At 38.1% G+C, this 24063-nt stretch overlaps 1 protein-coding gene across 1 annotated transcript in view; it reads right to left on the reverse strand.

Moving 5' to 3' along the window:
• OTOGL (otogelin like) overlaps positions 1-24063 on the reverse strand; it is a gene marked incomplete at both ends in the record, with an annotated part of 144967 nt that overhangs the window by 79096 nt on the left and 41808 nt on the right. The window contains 9 exons of the mRNA XM_081084691.1: positions 4172-4310; positions 5303-5410; positions 8225-8387; positions 10373-10425; positions 12850-12924; positions 13773-13938; positions 16191-16400; positions 19744-19868; positions 23228-23405. Of these exons, the coding sequence (XP_080940817.1) occupies positions 4172-4310; positions 5303-5410; positions 8225-8387; positions 10373-10425; positions 12850-12924; positions 13773-13938; positions 16191-16400; positions 19744-19868; positions 23228-23405 (1217 nt within the window). The remainder of the gene's footprint in view (positions 1-4171; positions 4311-5302; positions 5411-8224; positions 8388-10372; positions 10426-12849; positions 12925-13772; positions 13939-16190; positions 16401-19743; positions 19869-23227; positions 23406-24063) is intronic.

The following is a 24063-nucleotide window of genomic DNA, read 5'->3' on the forward strand; positions in this document are numbered from 1 at the left end:
TGAGAAAGTGTTAATTTTTAAAAGTCCAACTGTCCACAGGGTCCAAAGAAATAAATGATAAGTGTTACTAGATAAATATGTATTATAAATAACAAAGATAAAGCCTGGAACCTGTGATCATGACAAAGAGGGAAGAGAGCTGCTTGATAAGAAATAATTAAATCTGCTATTCACAGAAATGGCTCTTGCCCCTGAAAAAGCATAAGAGGGAAGGAAAAGAAAGGGAAAGGAACGGGCATGTTCCTGGGAGCAAGAGCACAGTGAATCCCCCATCCAAAGGATTGGAGTTAGTGTTTTTGGTTTTTTTTAATTAAATCTTCATTGTTGAAAGTATTACATGAGTCCCCTTTTCCCCCCATTGACCTCTTCTAGTCCACCTCTGCCTCCTACCCCGGCCTTAACCACACCATTGTCTGTGTCCATGGGTTATGCATAATATAATAAATAATTCACTCGTATAATTCTAATTAATTATTAATTGTAAGTTTTTATTACCAAATTAAATTAAAAGTTAAGTTCTGAAGTCTGTTGTTTGTAATCATACTGTCTTTTCTTACTTATTTTTATTTTTTATTTCTTTTCATACTTTCTTTCTTAAAGAATGTTATTTTTAAAAAAGAAAAGAACACTTCTGCTTGACAAGCAGAAAGGCACATATAATTCTAGAACCTGAAAATGTAGTTTTAATATTTTTCATATCTTAATCTTACAGCATGAACCCTAGATTTACTACATAAATTTTAATTAAGAAATTAAAGATTCAAATTTCATTGTTTATTGAAAGATTAGAAGAATATTTCTTGTGACATATCTTCTCACATACAGGGTCAAACCTTATTAAAATTTGAAGTTGAACATGATGTATTTATTTTAAAATTTATTTTAATAGAAGAATATAATGGCAAGTTAAAATGATGATAGAAAGTCACATTTCTAAAGCCTAAAAAGCCAAACCTTAGTATATCTTGCCTGCTAAATGGAATGGTACTGTTACATGACAGCATTAATAAAAAGAGATTTCGGCCCTAACCGGTTTGGCTCAGTGGATAGAGCATCAGCCTGCGGACTGAAGGGTCCCAGGTTCGATTCCGGTCAAGGGCATGTACCTTGGTTGTGGGCATATCCCCAGTAGGGGGTGTGCAAGAGGCAGCTGATCAATGTTTCTCTCTCATTGATGTTTCTAACTCTCTATTCCTTTCCCTTCCTCTCTGTAAAAATCAATAAAAAAAAATACTTTAAAAAATTTAAAAAAATAAAAAGAGACTGCTATAATCAGGTAGCATCAAACATAAAGATTTACTTTCATTGTTCCAGAAATCAGAGTTGAGACAAGTATTTTACTTAAAGGACTTTATGAACAATCACTATTTGAAAATACAGTGGTAAATACTATGATTATTGTGAAGGCAAATGAGGGGTTAAGAAAAAGCCAGGCAGAACATACAGATCAAATAAGGAGTTATTAAGAGTTCACCAAAGAACCAGCACTTTGCTAAGTTATTTGGGGAGAAAAAAATAAATGTAAGGTATAGTCCCTGTCTTCAAAACTGTAGAATTTTCTTAGAAAAATCTGTTCAAATGTAGAGTATATAGATTAGGCATGTCTTTGTTAGCATTAAATAGACCATAAAATTTGTTAATTTGTTAACTAAATGAAATGATAATGAATAAGCATGGATCATTGTCACAAATGAAAAATGTTCGCAGACACGGTGATATGTGAATACAGTTTTAAATAGTTTTAGTAAATATTTTAAAACAAATATTTCTGTATACAAATGAAAATAAAGTTTAGCAAAATTTTTGTTTTACTACTTAAAATGATATTTTTTAAAAAGCACCTGTAACTACCATTAATGAAATGTCCAATGGAAACATGTTGTTTCACATGATATTGTTAATAATACTTCCTTTTTCCTAGATGTGACTTAAATTTTACTATTCAGAATAAGAAGAAAATTTCAAAAGTAATTAAAATCTGTTTCTTCACGAAGAAAGTGTTCTACATCCTTGCTACTCAAAGAGTAGACCTTGGACATGGGACATTGTGGTAGCTTGCTAAAAATTGCAAGATCCAAGATCCTGCTCCAAACCCATGGACTCAGGATCTGTATTTTACAAAATCTTCAGATGATGTGCATGAATACTAAAGTTTAAAAGCACTGCTCTACATACTTCATGTTGAAGGCATGTATATCCATTTATAGCAAATATTAGATTACTAATTAAGTGTAAGCTGTGTTTTCTCCCTCTAGTAGAGTCTTACAAAATTGAACAGATAATTATTTAGCTTTTACAATGCCACCACAATTGTGTTCGCTCCTATGAAGAACCCAAAAGAAGTGTAATATAGCCCTAGCCAATGTGTTTCAGTTGGTTGGAGTGTCATCCGTGCACCGGAAGGTCAGGGATTTGATTCCTGGTTATGGCACATACCTAGGTTATGTGGGTGTGTGTGAGGGAGGGGGGGGGGATGGGGGGTGGGGGAGTCAATCCCCAGAATGAAAAAAAAATGTTATTGTGGGGTTGAAATTGATTCAGAAAGCCAGCCTGGAAGTTGAGGGTTAGAGTTGTACATGTTGATTTGGAACACTTCAACCTATAGGGGTGGTTAAGATTGTGGGTGAACACACCAAGCATTAGGAGAAAGGGACAGATTTCCAAAAAAAAAAAAAAAAAAAAAGACATCCAATTCAGTCAACATTCATTGAACAACTATGTTCCCAACATGGCGGTCTGTGCTGGTGAATCGACGACTAAGACTTGGTTCTTGCCCTGAAGGATCCAAGTCAGTCACCTAGGGTCAGGGCTTATGCAAGAAGAAAAGGCAACAAAGACACCAAGAAGAAACCAGAAGAGACATTAAAGGGCTCAAACTGCATAATATCCAGAAGGCCAAAGGAGGAAGACACTCAAAGGAATGTCAGAGGTACCTAAATATCCAGGGAAATGAGGGTTTGCTACAAAATGAGTCTGACTGACTTTGAGAAAGTGGTATCAGTTTATGTATTCAAATTTCTAAATTGTTATCTACATCCCCAAGCTTCTCCTCTTACAACCTAAATTGCAGGAGATGAAAAAATTCAAATGTAGAATTGTTCACTAAGAGGACAAACACTTATTGATATATATGCATCATGGTGTCTTCCTTCTGCTCCAAAAACAATCAAAACAACACAAAATTCCTTTAGGCAATCATCATCTATAATTATCTGACTGCCAAATCCATTCCCACGGATTAACTCTTTAAGAAACATAAAATTGTCCACAAAGAAGACCAAGAATTTTACCAAAAGGGAAATTCAGTAGCTTAAAACGTAAGCAGGAGCTTTGTTCAAGTTTGGAAGGCTATAGATTTTAGTTTGTTTCCTTATTTAATCGAATTAATACAAAATGGGAATGTGTCTACATTCTCAACATATGCTTAAAGAACAGTATCACACACAAACCTCTAATAACAGGAAAGTCAGGGGGGAAAAAACATGCATTCAAAATAATCACAGGTAACTCTGCTGGAGGAAATCTGTTATTTTGTTTATTTTTGTGCAATTTTTTTCTCAAGCTTAGTTTTTGGATTTAGAAGTTTAATTCTTTGATCAGTGATATCTAAATAAAATTTAGGTATACAGAAAATCCAAATGCATTAAAGATATGAGAAATTTGAAGGATTATTTCAGATCTACAAAGCCTAGGGATTACCAAAACTTATCAAAATAGCATGTCTAGAATTGAGAATAATGCCTTTTGATTGCTGCAACCATAAACAAATCATAGTCCAATACATGATTTAATGTCTTATATTTGTATTCACCCAATTAAGTCAGTAAAAATAAATTAGTTGATATTTATTGTGTAGCAACTATATATCAAGCACTATCTGAAAGTGCTGCATAGTTCAGTTAATCCTAAGGACTACCCCTGGAAATAGGTGCAATTATTATCCTCATCTTACAAATAAGAAAACAGAGGCACAGAAAGTTTCAGAATTGGCTCATCACTTATAAATAATAAAACTTTAGAAGGAGCCAAGGAAATTAGATTGAAATTGCTTAATTTTATAAATTATATTAATGATGTATGGATTTGATATACCATGGCCCAGCATAGTTGTTTTTTTTTTTACATTGTCTTTACATAATTGCAAATAAAAGTATAAATAATTGTGACATACCTTTATCAAAAATACCTGGCAATCACCAATATAGTCATATTCCAGTCCATCAAAAGAATGATAATGCCGATCCCCATATATTGTGCACACTGCTGGACATGGATAGTATGTGCAATTGAACATTCCTCGTCGACAAACACTATTAGAAAATAACAGAAGTACCCATTGTAAGAAGCATGGCTCTAATTAAGTTTTTCAAGTGGCAACAACATTGGAAGGTTTGCATTCAAGAGGAATCACTGAGCCAATAGCCCTGATAAATATTGCCAATTTTTTTCTGATAACATTACTCTGACTAATTAGGCATATATTTACCACTTTGTTTAAATAAAATATCAGACACCACAAGCAATCCCAGAAATTGTGCCTGGGTTACACTGACAACAGATGGTGGAATGAAAAATTGAACATAGGCATGCTAGTAGTCAAAAGGCCACAATGCCATCTTTGATACTTGAGTCTATTTAAATACATTAGGTGTGATTTTTTTTATAAAAATATATTTTATTGATTTTTTTACAGAGAGGAAGGGAGAGGGATAGAGAGTTAGAAACATCAATGAGAGAGAAACATCGATCAGCTGCCTCTTGCACACCTCCTACTGGGGATGTGCCCGCAACCAAGGTACATGCCCTTGACCTGAATCGAACCTGAGACCCTTGAGTCCTCAGGCTGATGCTCTATCCACTGAGCCAAACTGGTTAGGGCATACATTAGGTGTGATTTTGTTCATGGGCTTAGAATCTTTATCTGCATTTTAAGAAAATTATATTTCAATTTTATTTTATAGTTTTCTTTAGGCTTGTTTCCAAAAATAAAACCTTCCATTAAATGTGAACTTCTTTTTGAAATTCTTATCACTTTCTTATAAACTTGAGATATTTTTTCTTATTATATTTTCAAATTGTCATATTTTACACTTTTCTAATGTGTGAAACAAATATGCATAAAAATAATTGTATGATTCCCTAGAGATAGTAGCTCTCTATCCATGCATGAATGACTTTAAAATCTTATTTACTCAGGCTTGATTTGTTTTTTTTGAAGTCAGTCACCTTAAGTAAATATAAGATGGTCGAAACTAATACAATTGCTTAGGATGTTTTTTGTCAAATAAATGAACCTGATTACCAGGTATAACATGGTGTAGCAATCACTTCTCCTGAGAGGTACTCCCAGTCTTTCCAGATGCACGGACAGCTTTCAGGAACATAACACTTTCCTCGGTGCTCCGCCAGTCTTCCAAAAGAAGAGTAAATGCTATGTAGTATAAGCTACTAATTTCAGTTTTCAAAGAAATCAGTAATCTCGTCATATTCAAAACCATTTCTATGCATTACATCTGTCATAGGCATGTTCTACCTGGCCTATTGAAGGGCTGAACCCAGTCCTTATCTCCCTCCTCTTCTTTCCATACAGTGCCCTGCATATCACAGTAGGAAGTAAATCCAGGCAAATGATTGGATGCAGTAATTTTGACCTTTTGTTATCATTTAATATAATAAAAGGGAGACAAAAGCCAAAATTCTTAGGTAAAATGAGTTATTCTGAAAAAATTTTTAAAGAGGTAGTGAGGGTCCCTTTCTTCAATATTTACTGCTTAAGAGAAAGAGTCTGTAGGTATAACAATTTTGCTGACATAGTGAATTATAAGATATATAACATTTTTTGTTATGAAACAGAGGAAGGAATCAAGAGCTTCTTTTGTGAGTGACTTCAAGTGATTATGCTGATGACTGATGAGTTTTTTATAACTAATCAAAACTGCTGTGGTGCATCCATGAAGTAGATATTATTATGCCCGTTTTTAAAAGAGGAAGTTGAGGCTCTAAGTGGTTAAGTAACTTGTTCTGACATACTTCAGTTAATAACAAGGAGGACCAGCATTTGAACCCAATTCTATATGATTCTTTTCACTATATTACTTTGCATTTCTTTAATCCACAATGATTTCTAAACTAAGTCCTTTTATAGTCAATGAATCGCTGGCACTCTCAGGAGCCTCATGAAAACAAGTTATAGACTTATTGTCCTAAAATAAGGCAACCAGGGTCACATTGAAGATGATTATTACCAAATCATATTACCATAAACAATTGTGTAATAGAAAGTCCTGAATAGCAAAGTTATTTCCAAATCAGTCAGAGGCCTCTTAGTCAATACCAACTACATTTATTCAATAATTTCTTTAAGATTTTGTAATGAGATTTGACCAGTAAGTATATGAATCATTGTTGAACTGAGAGTCAAAAGTGACAGCAAATAGATACTTTTTAAATAATAGCATCAACCACAAGCATATGAAACAAAATTAGGATGTACCTTTATCTAATCAGCCATGCATCTGTAATAGTCATAATCAAATTAAATAAGTAAGCAGTGATGGAGGCCTCAATTATTTTATCATAATAGAGGTTTTATTTTCCTTGCTCTTTTTACTAAAACGTCTTCCTTGTTCAGCTGCTCCATGGCCTGGTTCCTGCCTGCCTTTATTTCAGTTCCCCGTGTGTCCTTCTTCTAAAGAGCTTGGTACAGTCCCAAGTTACGGGGCTCTTCAACCTAGTCTAGACAGGGACCATTTAGACAAATGCGACTCTCCTGGGACGCAGAGCACAAAACCTCTCTCTTCTTTGCTCGCGGTTTGTAAGGACTGAGCCAAGGGTCCTTTGTGTGAACACGCTCATCGAGGAAGAATGAGTGACCTATTTGCCTTGGGTGGCCCTGCGTCTGAGCACTGCCTCTATTCACTAGGAGAAGAGAAAGGCCAGTGAGGCCATATTGCAAATGCGCCTGCCAGAAAGCGAAGAGCCCCCGATTCACAAGTGCTACGCATTCGTGCTACTGGCGGAAATTTACAAAGGTAAGAGTAGATTATGCTGCCATAAAATAGTGAACTGTATTTATTGGGTGTACACACACACACGCACGCACGCACACACACACAGGCACACAAAGGCACATGTGACAATGCCTAATTGAGACTTTCAGAAAACTTGCAGGAAACCACTGAGCCCACATCAGCAGAGCTGGGATTTGTACTCCGGTGCATCTGAGCCAGAGTTCCCACTGTTACCTACTGTCCTAGACAGACTCAACACACCATTTTTCTGTAACATCCATTAGATAAAGCAGCTGGCATCACCATTATAACTTAATATCAACAGTAACAGCACCAAAGAATATACAAAAGATATGCACTAAAATGTAGTCAATGAAGACTGGTTCACTATCACTTTCCCAAAATTGCAGTTGAATCAGGGGATAAATGTTAAGTCCACCCTAAAATTAGTTCTCTCATCAATTCACTGTACTACTTTAATAACCTTGTATTATTTTAATACTATGTAAATTAATTAATGCTATATTAATACTTCAGCACTTGAATAATATTGTACATATACTCTATTACTTTAACAATATTGTACACCTAACATGTGTGACATTATTTAATCACTAGAGACCCCATGAAATTCGTGCAAGAGTAGGCCTTCCTTCCCCCGGCTGCTGCCACTGGCTTCCTTCCCGCACCCAGGACCCAGGCTTCCCTCACAGAGGGAGGCCCCGCCCACCCGCTGCGGCCTGCTGGTCGGTGGCCTGGGCCTCCCTCTTTGGGGCAATCGTGGAGACCCCCCACCCCCGATTGATCGCCCCACTGGCTGGTGGTGTGGGCCTCCCTCTGCAGGCCGATCATGGGGTAATGGCTGGGCCCCGGACCAATCACATGGCGCCCACCTTGGCTGGCCTGGTGCCAGTGAGTGTCACAGCATGGCCCTGGATGGTCATTCCACTGTTCGGCCATTCAGTAGATTTGCATATTACGCTTTTATTATATAAGATATGTTTTATTAGTGTGTAATATGTATTATCTCACAGATAACATATGTGCTATGTTACACGAATGTAAAATAACGATTACAATAGACCAACTAGTTAACCACCAGTCAACCAGAACAACAATTTCAGCTATTTTTGTAAATTACGGTTTTAAGTGCTCTTGCGGTTTTTTAAAGTTAAATCTTGAATGTTCTGAATTGTCAAGAAAAAGAGGCTTACCCTGGAGCACAAACACAGCCACTTATGCAGGGTGAGGATGGGGCGCAAGTGAAGTTCATGGCCAGGTTTGCACATGTAATCTCACAATTTACACCACCGGCTGGCAATTCGGGATCAGGAAACCTGCAGTTGAAATACACTTTTCCCTCGGGGCAGGCATGAACTTCAGGGACAAGGCACAGATAAAACGCCCTTAAGTTTGTATTCCTCCCATAGGCAGATAATCATATTGAAGTACATTGTATCAAAACACAAGTGACCATAGAATATTTTACCAGTTACTACTGCATCATTCTCTTACTCTGTGAAGTTTGGCTGGTGAGTTTACAAACATTCTCTAGCCAGGTTCCCTTTATAAACATCTAAATTTCCAAAACATTATTTTGAGTTTGAAAACCATAGCTTCCTTCCATAATGCGATAACTAAACAACTAGTATATAATATTATGAGGTCAAGAAGCAGGGTATTTGAATTAACCCAAACATATGTCCTCAACTTTTGAGGAATAGCAATTATTATAGTTAAACTTCACAAATCTTTGTGTTAGCAACAAACACATGATGCTTCTAGGTCTTGCTTCATCTCCGAGTCCTTACTGATATGTCCGCACTATATAGTGGAAGTACAGAAGTGGACATAATTATGGGTAGGCCAGGAACTACTAAATCCTCCAAAAAGCATTTGGTCAGAGGGATTAAATAAGGTCCCTTATTGGGGGCCAAAAGGATCACATCTTGTGGATTCCTCTGTAAGAAATCTGGCCTGGATGTCCCCTTCTTTAACTCTGAGTCCCCTTGAAGCAAAGGGGGCAAGGCAGGCGTGGCCCAGAAGCTACAGAACATGTGTGTGGTCCATGAATAAAGCCTAGAAGAAGCCCTATGTAGCCTGGATCCTTATACAGTGGGGCCTTGACTTACGAGTGTCCCGACTAATGAGCTTTTTGAGATACCAGCTGTCTCTCAGACGATTTTTTGCATTGAGTTGACAGAGTAATTTGAGTTAAAGAGCTCCTTAACGAGCTCGGTCTCGGAACAAATTAAACTCGTAAGTCAAGGCCCCACTGTAAAGTAAATCCAGGGCATACAATTCAAAGCTAATTTATAGTAATATATACATGACCATGGAAATAAATAACAAAGCAATAGCTCACAGCCTACACTCTTCCTGTCCACTAAAATCAGTGAAAGTAGTGTTGTTTATTATTTGCCTAGAATTTCTCCAAGTGATTAAAAATTTGATGCCTTTTGTATGGTAAAAATAAATAATATAGCATCCCCAACCCAGTGGTCAGCAAACCGTGGCTTGGCAAACCGCGGCTCGCGAGCCACATGCGGCTCTTTGGCCCCTTGAGTGTGGCTCTTCCACAAAATACCAGCTCTTCCATAAAATACCGACTTCTGCGCATGGGCCACGAAGTTTCAATCGCACTGTACGTGCACGCCCGCACGTGGTATTTTGTGGAAGAGCCACACTCAAGGGACCAAAGAGCCACATGTGGCTCGCGAGCCGCGGTTTGCCGACCATGGCCCAAACCTATAGGATCTTCAGGAATGATATACAATTGTAAAGTGGCATTCTAACGAGACATAGCAGTAAATATCATTTCGCATGCCATTTTTAAAGTGATAGCTACTAGTCCTATAGCCTTGCTAATTATAATGTAGCCCAGGAGCCTGTGGCATGACCTCGACCTTTCCCAGAAAGGTCGAATCTCAGGCATCACCCCTGACCTGCTGAATCAGAATCGGCACTTTAACAAGATCCCGGGGTAACTGTGTGTACATTAGTATCTGAGAAATGCTGGTCTACAGTCATTTCACAGCTTCTGTTGCACAAGTAGGTTCCAACAGGTGCCAAGACACATATCCCTAAATCCTTTGGGGCCCCTGGGTTAGTTCTGGGGTAGACAGAATCCCTGGGTTGATGACCTCTGCCCCTAAACCTTATATGTTCAACCCAGACTGTCCTACACATATTATAATTTCTAGTGTGAAAAGTTAGGAAGCTGGAGCACCATGTTGAGAAACATCCCCAAGGCTATATTCATGCCAAGGAGGGGTGTGATGGGTCAAAGACTTCTGCCAGAAAAGTTGGGGCAGTACTAGAGCCCCATTCTCCTCAGGGAAAATACATTATCTAGATCTTACCAGTAGAGGGCGGTGCTGGCTCATCACATTTCACAGTCCCATTTGAACATTGGCTAGTAAAAGTAAACATATGTTACAAATCCAAATCTGTTTGTTTGTTTTCTGTATTTCACAAACAATATAATGGGTGAGAATTGATTGAATATCTATATATACAAATGTTATTCTTTCCCATTGAAATTTTTCTACAAATACGTTATTGGCCAATTTGAAGAGAATTATTTCAATTAACATGTTTATCAAACACAGATATAAGTCACTGGGATAGGCATGGAAGATACAAAGACCAAAATTCATAATCTTTAATCAAGTAGGAAGGCCATAATACTCCGTTGGAACGTGGTAGGAAGCCGCACAGGGGTAGAACAGTGTTCTGTGTAATGAGGTGCCACGCAGGAAGTGGCAGGAGATAGATGGAGATGACAAAGAGGCCAAGGCCAGCTATTATTCAGACACTCAGACTTTGTCCCTGAGGTAGACCATTGACCTAAAGCAGAAAAGTGATATTGTTGGTCTGGATTCTAGGAAAATCATTCTGGCAGTAGCACTGACCACAGAATGAAGTTACAGCTTCCTTGCAACTTAAGTTCTAAAGCAGGGGTGGGCAAACTTTTTGACTCGAGGGCCACAATGGGTTCTTAAACTGGACCGGAGGGCCGGAACAAAAGCATGGATGGAGTGTTTGTGTGAACTAATATAAATTCAAAGTAAACATCATTACATAAAAGGGTACGGTTTTTTTTTTTTTTTAGTTTTATTCATTTCAAACGGGCGGATCCGGCCCGCGGGCCATAGTTTGCCCACGGCTGTTCTAAAGTCAGGGCATAAGACGAAAACCCAATACAGGCCAAATTAATTCTGGAGCTCCTTTAAAAAGCTATCATGATAGGGAACAACACATCAGTTCTCAGTAACTCCGACATCAACAGTGTTTCCTCCAGCTTTGGACAGAACATGTGTTCTATGTTTGAGCCCACAAGAAGAAGCTGACTAATATAGAGGGGCCATGCACATGAAAAATATGCGTATATGTCATCTAACACCAGGAAGACACTCAGAGGTGTGATTCACGCACATTGTGAATGGCAGAGAGGAACTGAGACAGACAGATCTCAGGTCACAGAGCCAGCTTTTCCATATCACACTCACTCTGGGACGTTTTTGAGAGGAATGGCAAATGAGGTCACTGCACTACAATGGGATGTTCTTTTCTCATTGAGAACAAATGATTCCTTCATTTTTTGCCAATTTACTAAAGTAAATTCAATTACATTAAATTTAAGAGATATTCCACCTTGGCAAAATGAAGGGGACGAGACTAGAGGCAAGAAGACCAGGAGGAGATGTTGTTAAGGCAGTGACAATGGAAAAGAGGGGGATTTCTCCTATTTGCAGAAAGTAAACTCCACAGTCATTAGGGGTTTATTGGCTAGGGATATTGAGCAGGAGGTAGGAGTCAAAACATGACTCCCAGATTTCTGGCCTGGGAAACTGTGGCTACTAGTACAACCTACTAGAGAGAGATTTAAGAACTGGTTGCCTTTGTATCTTGATTGAGGGGTGGAAGGAAGAAAGATGGAGATAACACTAAAGGTTAATTGAGCATAAACAGGATACTGCCATGAATGTGAAATAAGCTGCTGAGCAAAGCAGGCAACAGAAAAAAATCACCACAGAGCCACATTGCCTGGGCTTGAATCTTGGCTTCGTTCCCAAGTTGCTTACCTGCCTGTGCCTCCTTTTATCACCTATAAGCTGGGGACACAGCAGCAGTACTTATCTTTTAGGGTCACAGTGATGAGTGTTTTAATAATAGATACAGAACGTTTAGAATGCTGCCAGGACTTAAGAAGGTACCCAGTAATGATGAGATATCATTCTTTTTACTATTGCCTACGGTCTGTTATCATCTGTTGGCACCTAAGATGGAATTAAAAAAGGAAGGTCAAGAGTTGGATGTAGATCAGTTTAAACTGCTGCATGGATGTGTCTGCATTTGTAACAGCCAGGTTCCCGCCCGAGTGAGGGTTATCCTAGCAATGAGTATTATCTCACCCTAAGATCAATGTTCCTGAGGAGGCGGTGCACTGACTCCAGCATGTGGCCTGGTTCAATCCATGTTAAAATTGCCTTTTTTAAGCCACTGGATAAAACACAAAATGAACCCCTCCCCCTGCAAGACCTTGCATTGGTTGAACACCCACCTCACTCCTAACTTCCATATAAAAAACCAAACTGATCTGAAGGCTTCCGTTCTGCTGCGTGACACTTCAATGCCACCCTTTTCTGCAGTTATGACCATGAGACTCAGGCATCCCATGTGGCAATGGAATAGGTAGCTACTTGGTTTTAAGGGTTATGCTAGGGTTATCTGCATTTTTAAGTTACAGAAGTCATATTTCAATTTATGATTTGGGTTAAGAAATTACATCAGCATGTGTTATTTATCAAGTACAATCACCATCATTGAAATCTACCATAAGCCGGAGGGTGTTGGGATAAGCTCTCCAGGTTGATAAACGCTCCCCCTATAATGACACCGACAGTGAAATCTATAAGAGAAAAAAAGGATAAATTAATAAAAAAAAGGTTATATGCATATAGATTTTAGAAAACAGTAAAATTCAAGTAGACTCCATGCACTGTATTGGTCATTTCAAGGCACACTCTAAAGATGGCTTCATTCTATGACACTACACGCAATTCAGCCATACAAATGGCAGAAACCATTTAAATGTGAAGTCTTGTGTAGCTTCAGATTTTGTTTTCTAAAATAAAATAAAAAATCTGTATTTTTTTAGTCATAAAACAAACTGTGTTGTTAGTCACAAAACAAGTCCCTAAATGCACCTCAAAGAAACACAACCCATGCATCTAGTCCCCTCTTTTCTGCAGTTATGAGTACAAGACTTAGGCATGCCATTTAGCCCTAGTATGAGACAAAAGTCCTTATCTCCGGAGAAGAGATTGGAGAAACTTCTGAGTGCTGACAGACATTGCAGTGCTGCTACTGAAATTAGCCACCTGACAGTGACACATAAGCCTTGTCATTAACTTTGATATGATAAAAACAAGTAGAAATATACTCCAGGGTTAGCCATCAGATTCCTTGGCTCTTTCTACAGCTACCTGTAAACAAGTGCAGGTTTAAACATAAGTAAATAAGGTAAAGACATTAGGAAATATTAAAGAAATGACTCACAAGCAGATCTTTGCACGTACGCACACTTGTTTCATGGAAAAACTGACTGTTCAATAGTGGAGAAAACTATTTTTTCCATTAAATGGTGTTAAGTCGGTTAGATTAAGAAAGAAAAGAAACAAGCATGAAGGCCCATTTCGGGGGTAAAAGAAAAAAGAGATGAAAAACTGGATGCCATGAGCCATCTCTGTGACTTACATGGGCACACAAAAGTGAAGTGTGTCTTCATAGTACTTGCCCTCAGGACAGTTGCAGCCTTCAGCACAGTCGTCACTGCACTGCTCCAGGGAGGCGAGAGAGACGCAGGAGCGGCGGCAGAAGGAGGAGCAGTGATGGTACAGCATGCCTTCCTGGCACACCACCCCTGAGGACAGAGCAGCGTCCGCTGAGAGAGGGATCGCCACAGAGCACAGAAGCGTTCTGTGCTGAACTACAGGTCTATGATAGATGTAAATCATGAAAAAGAAATACCAGACATCAACAAACCCAGAACACTGCAGAATCTTATAACAGAAATTAATTATTATTTACAATCTTTGCCTCAGTGGAAATAGAAGAGAAAAACGAAATTTCTATCTTCACCCGAGGATATGTTATTAACTTAAGAGAGAGGGGAATGGAGGAGTGGAGGGAGGGAGAGATGGAGAGAGAGAGAAACATCAATGTGAGAAACATCAATCAGTTCCAACCTCGGTAAGTGCCCTCACTGAGAAGCGAACCCGCAACCTCTTGGTGTACAGGACAACACTCCATCAACTGAGCCACCAGGCCAGGGCTGAAATATTTGTAAGTGAGACATTCCATAACATTCTATAATAGCTTGTACCATAGTTTTTAAAATTATTTGAGGTATCTTATGTGTCTAAATAAACTTCCTGTCCTTACACTTCAAATCTATTGACTGCTATGTTGTCATCATCTTCTTCATATATTAAGCAAACTTTCAGTCTTCTACAAATAAGACAAAACTTGACTTTATTGATCGGTGTTCATAGCTCTTAACTTTTGCTTTCTTAACCATGTTTAGACTTTTTTTCTAAACCCTTCCAATTTCTCTCTACACCAAACTGAATTGATTAGAATAGGCAAACTAAAATAACCTAAAAAACAAACACCCAGAACATCCTAGATAAAACATAATTGAAATTATGTAAAATATGTAAGTGATCTTGTAAGAAAAAAATGGGGGTGGGGAGTGAATAACATCCCCCTAGGCCAGAAATGAAGAGGGAAACAATATCCAAAAACTTGAATGGAAGAGAGGAGGATCAATCTATTGGACTGAACTCATGTGGGAATAGAAAATAGAACTAGTCCTTTATGAGGCAAGGAATTGGGAGACCTTTCACTTGGGCCCTCAGAATGACTCCGTCCTCCCTTGCAAGGATGCACTGCAGCGGCAGCCAGCACACCTTCCGTAAAGGGCCAGACAGTACATAGTTTCCGCTTTGCAGGACTCACAGTCTCCGTGACAGCTGCTCCACTGTGGCCTTGTGGCTCTTTACAAAAACACAGGAGGACCAAGGGTGTGGTCTGCCAACTTCTGAACTTGAAATTGGCTCTTAATAAAGGAAGATGCTAGGAAAGCAGCTGTAATTCTGAGGGTCTGTGATGAAATAAAGTCTCCTTTGAAAAATAAGAATCCCAGATATACACCCTGCACAGGTTTGTTATATAAACTTACATTACTTTCATATTTACATTGTTGTTCTTAGAAAGCCCAAGCTAGGAACATAACCAAAACTGGCTAATAAGCCCTGGCCGGTGTGGCTCAGTTGGTTGGGCTTACTTACATGGATGGGCTTCGATTCCCAGCCAAGGGCACGTGCCCGGGTTGCGGGTTCAATCCCCAGTAGGGGGCATGCAGGAGACAGCCAGTCAATGTTGCACTCTCACATAGATGCTTGTCTCTCTCTCCCTCTTCCTTCCTCTCTCTCTCAAAATCAAAATCAGGGTTTTTTTGCTTTGTTTTTATCTTTTAAAAAAAAATTGGCCAGAAAGCCCTTTGGAGTGATAGAAAAACGCTGTGTGAAACCACAGCGGGGTGGAGAAGTAGAGTAAGTGATGCTCTTGAAATCCAGGTCACAGAGGATTCTAATAAGGAGAGGCAGAACCCTAACAAAGATTAGCTCATAAAAAATTATAAAACAAACAGAAGAGGAAGCAATCTACCATGAATGAGAACAGCAGACACCATAACCATGAGGACTGGAGGCCCAGGAACTTGAGATAATACATAGCTGTTGCAGAGCCTGCCTATTTAACTACAAATCAGCTGTGTCGCTATAACACACAATGCTTTTCCACATTTAGATATGACATTTTTATAAGACCTTTTTTTCAAGTGTTTCCAGTTATTTCTGTTACGTATTTTTAAACCATAGTTATACTCTGCTTATAAAAAAAATAGTCAAAAGTTATTGATCTTATCCAACATATCTTCAATTTTAAGAAAAAAAGTACTTCTTTTGTTTTTATGTTTGTACATTGTAATATTTCAAATAACTTAAGCAATGTTAACTCTCCACTTAAAAAATGAAAGCAGTAATTATCAATGTAAAAATCTCTAAGGTGTTACCTGATTGTCTTTATCTGTGCTGTTGCCATCATACTCACCACAGAACGAAACGTGAGTTCTGAAATCAATGGTGACTCCACGCTGGCCACAGAGGTAGGCATAGTGGGCGAGAGCATTGCATAGGCAGGTGCTTCCACACTTGCATGCATCGTGGCGGCACAGCTGGTAGTACAGCCCAGGGCTGATGTAGAAGTGGCAAGGGGCAAAGAGCTCTTGGTGGATGACGTCACAGTGCGCTGCGTAGCCAACTAACAGACAAAGAACCCCATTAGCACCTCATTTTCCAGTTGGGATCCTTAGCCTTAAGTATCAAGTTCCAGAACTAGCCAAGATTCTTGCTTTCCTAGAAATACACTGTGTTGCACATTACTTTTTTTTTTTTTTTAAATATATTTTATTGATTTTTTACAGAGAGGAAGGGAGAGAGACAGAGAGTTAGAAACATCGATGAGAGAGAAACACCAATCAGCTGCCTCCTGCACATCTCCCACTGGGGATATGCCCGCAACCCAGGTACATGCCCTTGACCGGAATCGAACCCGGGACCCTTCAGTCCGCAGGCCGACGCTCTATCCACTGAGCCAAACCGGTTTCGGCTACATTACTTTTAATAAGAGCCAATATTTTCAGCTTACGCTGTTGTGTTCTTTTTGTGGGATATTTTTGGTTTGTTTTTACTTTTGATAATATTGGTGACAGCACTATATTCTATAATATTTTAGGGGGGAAAGTTGTTTTACTTCAATAACTTGAGTAACAAAAGGGTTGATAGCCTCAATCACCCCATGGCCTGAAAATCATCTTAGGAAATCACCCCAATTCTACTATAAAGAATCGGTGAGTAGTGGGAGGCATATCTCCAGACATTCATACACAATAAAACTGGTGCATGTTGTGGATGTTATGGCAACTCCCTGGAATACACAATTATCCAGGAACGTTTAGGAATCATCTCATCCCAATAGAGTCTCTGAAGTGAACGGTAATGTGGCAGATGCACATAAAGTCATTCCACATAATGTCTGCACAAGGCACAATGCACAGGGTCTGATAAGTGAATCTATAAATTCAAGAAAAAAATAAGTAATGAATAGAAATTGGGGATTGGAACATATGCTAAAGGCCAGGAGATATAACTACCAGGCCTTTCAGGTGGTGGTGGTGGGGGGGGGGGGGGGGGTGAGGGGGTGGGAGGGGGAGAGTCTGTAGTAATTAGTTCTTAAAATTTGTTGACTTTTCCCTTGAGAACAACTGACTGATCAGATATAATTCTCTTTGGGTGCAACCAAGTTTGACCAAACAATCTAGATCCCACCTTTCTGAAAACAGCTATGTGATTCCTTGATGTAGTGAACCCAGGTTGCATTGATTCCTCACAGCTAAAATTAATCAATCTTTGAATTGTCATTGTCTTTAAGAGACCAGATGAGGTGTCCAGAGATCACAATGTTTTTGCACTATTTAAATATACTAAACTTATTTTGTTGAGTATAAAACACACAATAATTATCCTAGTGTTATATTTTCGCATTGTTATGACTATCTATGTGAAAACAAATGACTTAGATTCTAACAGCATGCTGTTGGCATGCATACTCCCCAGCCCCAGGAGCTCCAAAACAAAGAAGTACGTCAATGGGACTTTAGTTGTGTTCCCTAAGGATTTGTAGATTTAAAAATATTCCTACTGACATTAAGTAAAAGAGTGACTTAATAATATATCCTTGTGAAAAAAAAATCTTTCAGAATCCACATCAGTTATTGACTTTTATCTATTTACTTTCCTTTCTTTGAGAATTTTTCTGACTTGACCAATTTGATTTTTTTTTAATTTAAATTCTTTATTGTTTAAAGTATTATATGAGCCTCCTTCCTCCCCCCCCCCCCACCACATTGACATCTTCCTGGCCGCTGCCACCCCTCAGAACATGCCCTCAACCCCCTACTGTCTGTGTCCATTGGTTATGCTCAGATCTCAAAATGGACAAAGGACTTAAACGTAAGACAGGAAACCATAAAAGTTTTAGAAGAATCCATAGGCAGCAAAAGAGCAGACATATGTCATAGCAATATCTTTACTGATACAGCTCTTAGGACAATGGAAACTAAGGAGAAAAAAACAAATTGGACTACATCAAAATAAAAAGCTTCTGCACAGCAAAAGAAACCATCAACAAAACAACAAGAAAGCCCACTGCATGGGAGAACATATTTGCCAATGTTATCTCCAACTTGAATTTTTTTAATAGTTCATGGCAAAGGTGAAGAGGATAATATCTAAAATATATATCAGAGAAAACATGAGATATAGGGATAGAAGTGATAAAAGTATATAACAAAATGGAATGTAATAAAGGAGGTAATTAAAGAAAAGGAAAACTGAATTTATCAATTATATTCTACTCCAACTTTTACATGTTATCAAAATAATCAAAAATATAAACTTGCTGCAATATCAAGGAGGGAACTGAAAAAGTTAGAAACAAGCTGAATAAAACTAGTTGAAGGAGAAGGAGCAGATTTATTAATAGAAAGTTAAGAACAAAATGGGGGAAAGTGTTGGTAAATGAGAGTGAGATGAAAGTATTCAATCTATAGAGACCAAAAGACTATGGTCTAGCCCTATTATTATAGATAGGAAAAATTACCAAAGAGGTTAATAGTCTTCTTCAAATTTAGAAACTGGCTTAGGTAAAAAGACAGCACTAAAAGCAGCATTATTTTATTGTTGTTTTTTACAGTACACCAAAACTATAGGTTAATAACAAGGACCATATGACAATCAACAGAATCCTACCAAACAACCACTACAAAATCCAGAAATCGTACTGATTTTACATAGGTACTCAACCAATATTAATAGTGATTTTTTTTAAATTACACACACACACACAAAAACTAGCCAAAATTAAAGAAATAAATTAAAACATTTTAAACTTATTTAAGCATGCACACTTTTTTTACAAAGTGATTTTATAAAAATAAAATAATAATGTGCTTTTTTAGTGAGCAGTGAAATAGCCTTTCACATGGTTTGCTGTGGCTTTAGTTAAAAAAATACAGCCAAAAATTCTTGGCGTGTGAGTTGCACTGTCATTGCAAATTGCAAACCTGGAGCATGACCATCTCAAATTGTCTCACGCTTGATGGCACAAAGCTTCTTTGAATCACTGGCTTCCTCCTTATGAAACCATAATATATTCTGTGAGTAGGAACTCATAATGTGATAGTAGTAAACAAGAGAACCTGCATGAACTGTCAGATTATGGAACTAAAGTCAAACATTCCAAGACTAACAGTACCATTAAAGATTTTCCAGAAGTTTTTCTTAATCATTTAATCTGAACACACCAAAATGCTAGCTCACATGCCTAAAATAAGTAAATGTATGAATGCAAAGAAGTAAATAAAGGAGTCATTTTATGGAGCTCTTTTTAAAAATCATATACATTGCATAAAGAGGAGTATGTAAAGGCAGAGTATTAAACAAAAATACACAAGGAATGGCTTCGATATTATCCAAATGAAGAGAATCAGAATTTAAAATCACTATTAATTCCCCTAAGTTTACAAGTAGAAAGAAGGACTTACTGTTTTGCTGATTAATGTTACAGGGGTCCACCATAGGAACATGAACAGGTGCAAAACAAGTGGAGGAAACTCGCCAAGCATTTGCATGAAGTTGTGGTGTGCCTTCTATCATGCCTGATGGAGAACTAGAAAGCAAAGATAATATTCATCTTAGTCTCTCCCATTCCTTTCATTTGTTCATAGTCTTTAAATGTTGAAAAAAAGATGTTAATTTTAATTTACAAAGAAATTTTAGAACTTAAAATGTTCTATTATTTTTAAAAATATACATGGTATTAATTTCCTATTATTAAGACTTTACAATGTGTCAAATTGTGGACATACATAGTTTCATTTAATAATCAGCCTCATGGAAAAAATTAAAATAATTAAATAAAATAAAGTAAAAATGTCTTTATCCCCCTTTAGAAAGAAAGCAAAGCAGAAGCTTAGATAACTATTAACATTCACTCAGCTGATAAGTGTCATAGCCAAGTAGCTAAGATCCAAATCCAGTTTGCATCACACAACCAAAATAATAATCTGTGTGTGGTTTAAAGTATATGAAAAAAACAAAGAGGTAGGTAGCTCACATGATTCCTTTCAGCGTAGAGACAAATGTCCCAAAGAATAAATAGTTTAGCCCTGCCAGTGTGGTTCAGCATCAACCTGTGAACCAGGAGGTTATGGTTTGATTACTGGTCTGGGCACATGCTCAGTCCCCAGTAGGAATTGTGCAGGAACATCATTGATGTTTTTATTTCTCTTGTCCTCTCCCTTCCTCTCTGAAATCAATAAAATATATTTTTAAAAATAATAAATAGTCTATAATTCTGGTTCAATATTTCAATTTCCATTATGAGGTCTGAAATGCCTGAAATGCTGAGATTCCATCATGAAGTTGCATAAACAAACCAAAAGAAAATTGAGAAAAAAATGGTATAAAAGGCACCCTTCATCCAAACTTGTGAATTTCTTCAATTCCCCTCAGCAAATCGAAATGGAAGAGAAACAGCCATTTTTCGGAAGTCAGGCTTATAAACCACAACAATGTTCAATAGCCAAACACTAAAATGCCCCCTCCAGCAGCCATCAAGATTTACTAACTCATCAGCCAATATTTTGTAAGTGACACTCCCTCTTGGACACTATGCCATCTGCTGTCAAAACTACTTAGGTTGGACCAAGTCTCCCATAGGAAGCTTTGACTAAGTAAAACTTCACCAACACAAGCCCTAACTGCATTAATTGCTAAGACATGGCTCAATGGTAGCGTGGGCTTTATCTTGGCTCTCTGTAGTGTCCTAATAAATTAAGTGCTTCGGTTATTATTAAGCTCAGACACCACTAACCATATGGAGCTTCTCACCGCAATGACTGAGAAAAGAGAAAAGGAGCTGCACAAGTCACTCCACCATGCCCAGCCTTGTCCCCACCCTTTCCCCTTTTCCTTCCTTTCCTTATTCCTCAAAATCTAACCATTCTGAAATTGTAGGACGTTATAACAAACACCTAATGCAAAATCTCATTTTGTTCAAAGAGAACACTGAAACTCAAAGAAATTGTATGACTTGCACTACTAGCTCTTCCCATTCTTTCCCTTCCTTCCCTCTTCATTCCTACGAAAGACAATAAAATAGGTCAAGGTGATGGGTGTAGTCAGGGTTCCCAGGAGGAAATGACTCAGAGCTTGGCTCTCTTATCTCACTTAGTTCACGTAAAACAAGAAACTCAATAAATGATCAGGAGATCATTTATTTACTGCATTTTATTTTAGAAAAGAACCTTTGGCCTATCATAACTTACCGTAACAAGGCAAGCAAAATAAATTGTTAAGTAATTAATATTTTCCATTCCACTGTGTTTGCAGATTCTCATTTGCTTTTGTGAAGTACAGAATTTTAACTGCTTATGCTTGGAAAGCCAAACAGTGTTAGAAAGTTATCTCTAACTGAAATATTATCCTGCCCTGTTATCACGCCTCCGTGTTTATACATGGAGGAGACTGGTGCCTGAGGAGGAGGGAGACAGAGCTGCCATCTGTTAAACAATGACTGCTAACCCCTCTGATAAACAAGGAAGAGAAAGAGGCTTAATGTCTCTTCTGTACATCTTAGCCAAGCCACTAAAATACCACTTGTGAAACAGAAGATATGTATAAAGGTATCAATATTCTGACCTGCAAATAAATGAAACAAACAAACAAAAAAACCTAAAACGAATTTAATCACACTGGAGACAAGATAGAAAATTTCTTTTGAAATTTAAATTTGTAAAGGCCAGTTCTCCTTGCCCATTCTAATTCTCTTCTTGGTGCTCCATTAGAAGTCTGACCTCCGTGCAGTTCTACGATCTACTGCGTATAACAGTCTATGCTAGTTCCTAAGAATACAAGGATCAAGGATGTGATTCTTATTCTCAAAACCCTCAGAGTTTTAAGTGAAAACCAGGCTCATAAATGACAGCTTTTCATAGTGACAGAGACAAAATTAATTTTGTCTGGTGTGATATGAACTCGCTTTTTGAAGCAAATAATGTCTGAGTTGGGTAGAAGTATAAAAAGGGAGTTCATGAGAAAGATTAGGAGGTGGAAAGAACCCTAAGCAGGAGGAATACACAGAAGGGTTTTTTTAAGTGGTATTTGGAGAACAGCTTCTCCATAAAACATTTCTGCCTACCCCGCCCACACTCACCTACTCAAACTTCCTGCTGTGCTTCTAGCCATGACTACACAACTTAACTCTTTAAAATTACCCCAGTCTTTATGTATGTATTGTTGATTAACACCTGACCTGGAACTAATTATTTCTTAAAGGTTGTTATCTCCTCCCAATCTGCAATGAGCTCCTTGAGGATAAGAGCCTATCAAACTACTTCACCTGCCCACCATCCTTCACACTAACGCTCCGAGCATTTGCATTAAATTATCCACTGTGTCTCTTCACATGTAGGCAAAAGTGCTTTGTCGTTATAAGGAGGACAAATGGATTTTATTGCTTTTCTTCTGATTAAGCACCAACTATCACAAAATCCAATTAGCTGAGATGCCAAAGTGTTGCTTTAGAGGTGTCATTCATACTAAATGATATCAATATTTTTAAAGTATAATTTACTATTGTTGATACCAAATGATATTAAGATTTTTAAAAAATACTGTTAAGGTTGGTCAGTGGCAGGGGAAAGTATAACAGGTAGTTATTCTGTGGGTTATCCCATAAGCTCTGAGTCACTCTATCTAAACTCAAAGCCCAGCTCCACTCTATTTGAGCTAAGTGACCTTGAGCTATTTATTTGCCACCTTTTGGCCTCAGTTGGTTTTCTTCTCTATAAAACCAATGATGCAAATCTGTGGATTGCTATAACATTTAAATGTGATGGCCCATTTGAAGCTCTTGGAACATTGGTGACTAAGCTATCTTATGGTTAAACATTTTTACTGAAAATATTTATATCCTCTACATCACTAGCCATTAAATCATGCTAGTTGTACAGAAATCATACTTACAGAAAATCATCCCTTATGTTCCCATTAAAAGTGCCACAGAGACCTAGCGTTCTTCTTTTCCATGTGCTGGTGAGCTGAATATAAACTCTTTCCCCATCTATTGCAAACAGAATCTTTAAGCCAAATGTGGTTTTTAGAAGGATAAATAAGGATGACACTGTTTGAATTTCAACAATTCCTGCAGGAAAATAACATACAGAAGTCAGCCTTGAGATTTATACGCAGTATTCTGAAATGCTAGCATACAACACCAGGACTCTCCTTCCAAGAGACTGGGACGTGGGGAGGCAGGTTCCCAGTTCCCGCCCCTGGGCTCCAGGCCCAATTTTGGCCACCTTGTGCCTGCTTCCTTTCCTCCCATTTCCTTTCTGTCCCTCCTTTCTGGATCCTAAGCTAATATGTTTAATAGATTGTCAGGTACACATGTAGTTTCAGTTGTCAAACATCTCATGGCGGGCTGGACAGTCCTTAGACATTTGAAAGCTGATCTCTCTTCCTCAATGTGTGTGTGTGTGTGTGTGTGTTTCCCAAAACTCCTTATGATCCAATAAGGAAGCAGCACTTTCCCCCCAAAACTCCCCATTCCCTTGAGCCTGACAACAAAAGGAGGAGCACAGCACTTGAGAAATAGATTATACGAAATACCTTTAAAGACAAGAAACTTGTGTTCAAGACTAAACTGATGACTTTTGCCACCAGAAGAGTTGCTCCCGTATCTCTCATGATTTCTGCCATCATCTGATCACCAAACCCGGAAATCTGAGAATCATTCTTCGATCATTTCATCCTTTTTTTGCCTTCCTCAACCAACCTCAATCTAATCCATCACCAAGATC

This window comes from Myotis nattereri, assembly GCF_964212035.1.
Source record: "Myotis nattereri genome assembly, chromosome: 2".
Lineage (NCBI taxonomy): Eukaryota > Metazoa > Chordata > Mammalia > Chiroptera > Vespertilionidae > Myotis > Myotis nattereri.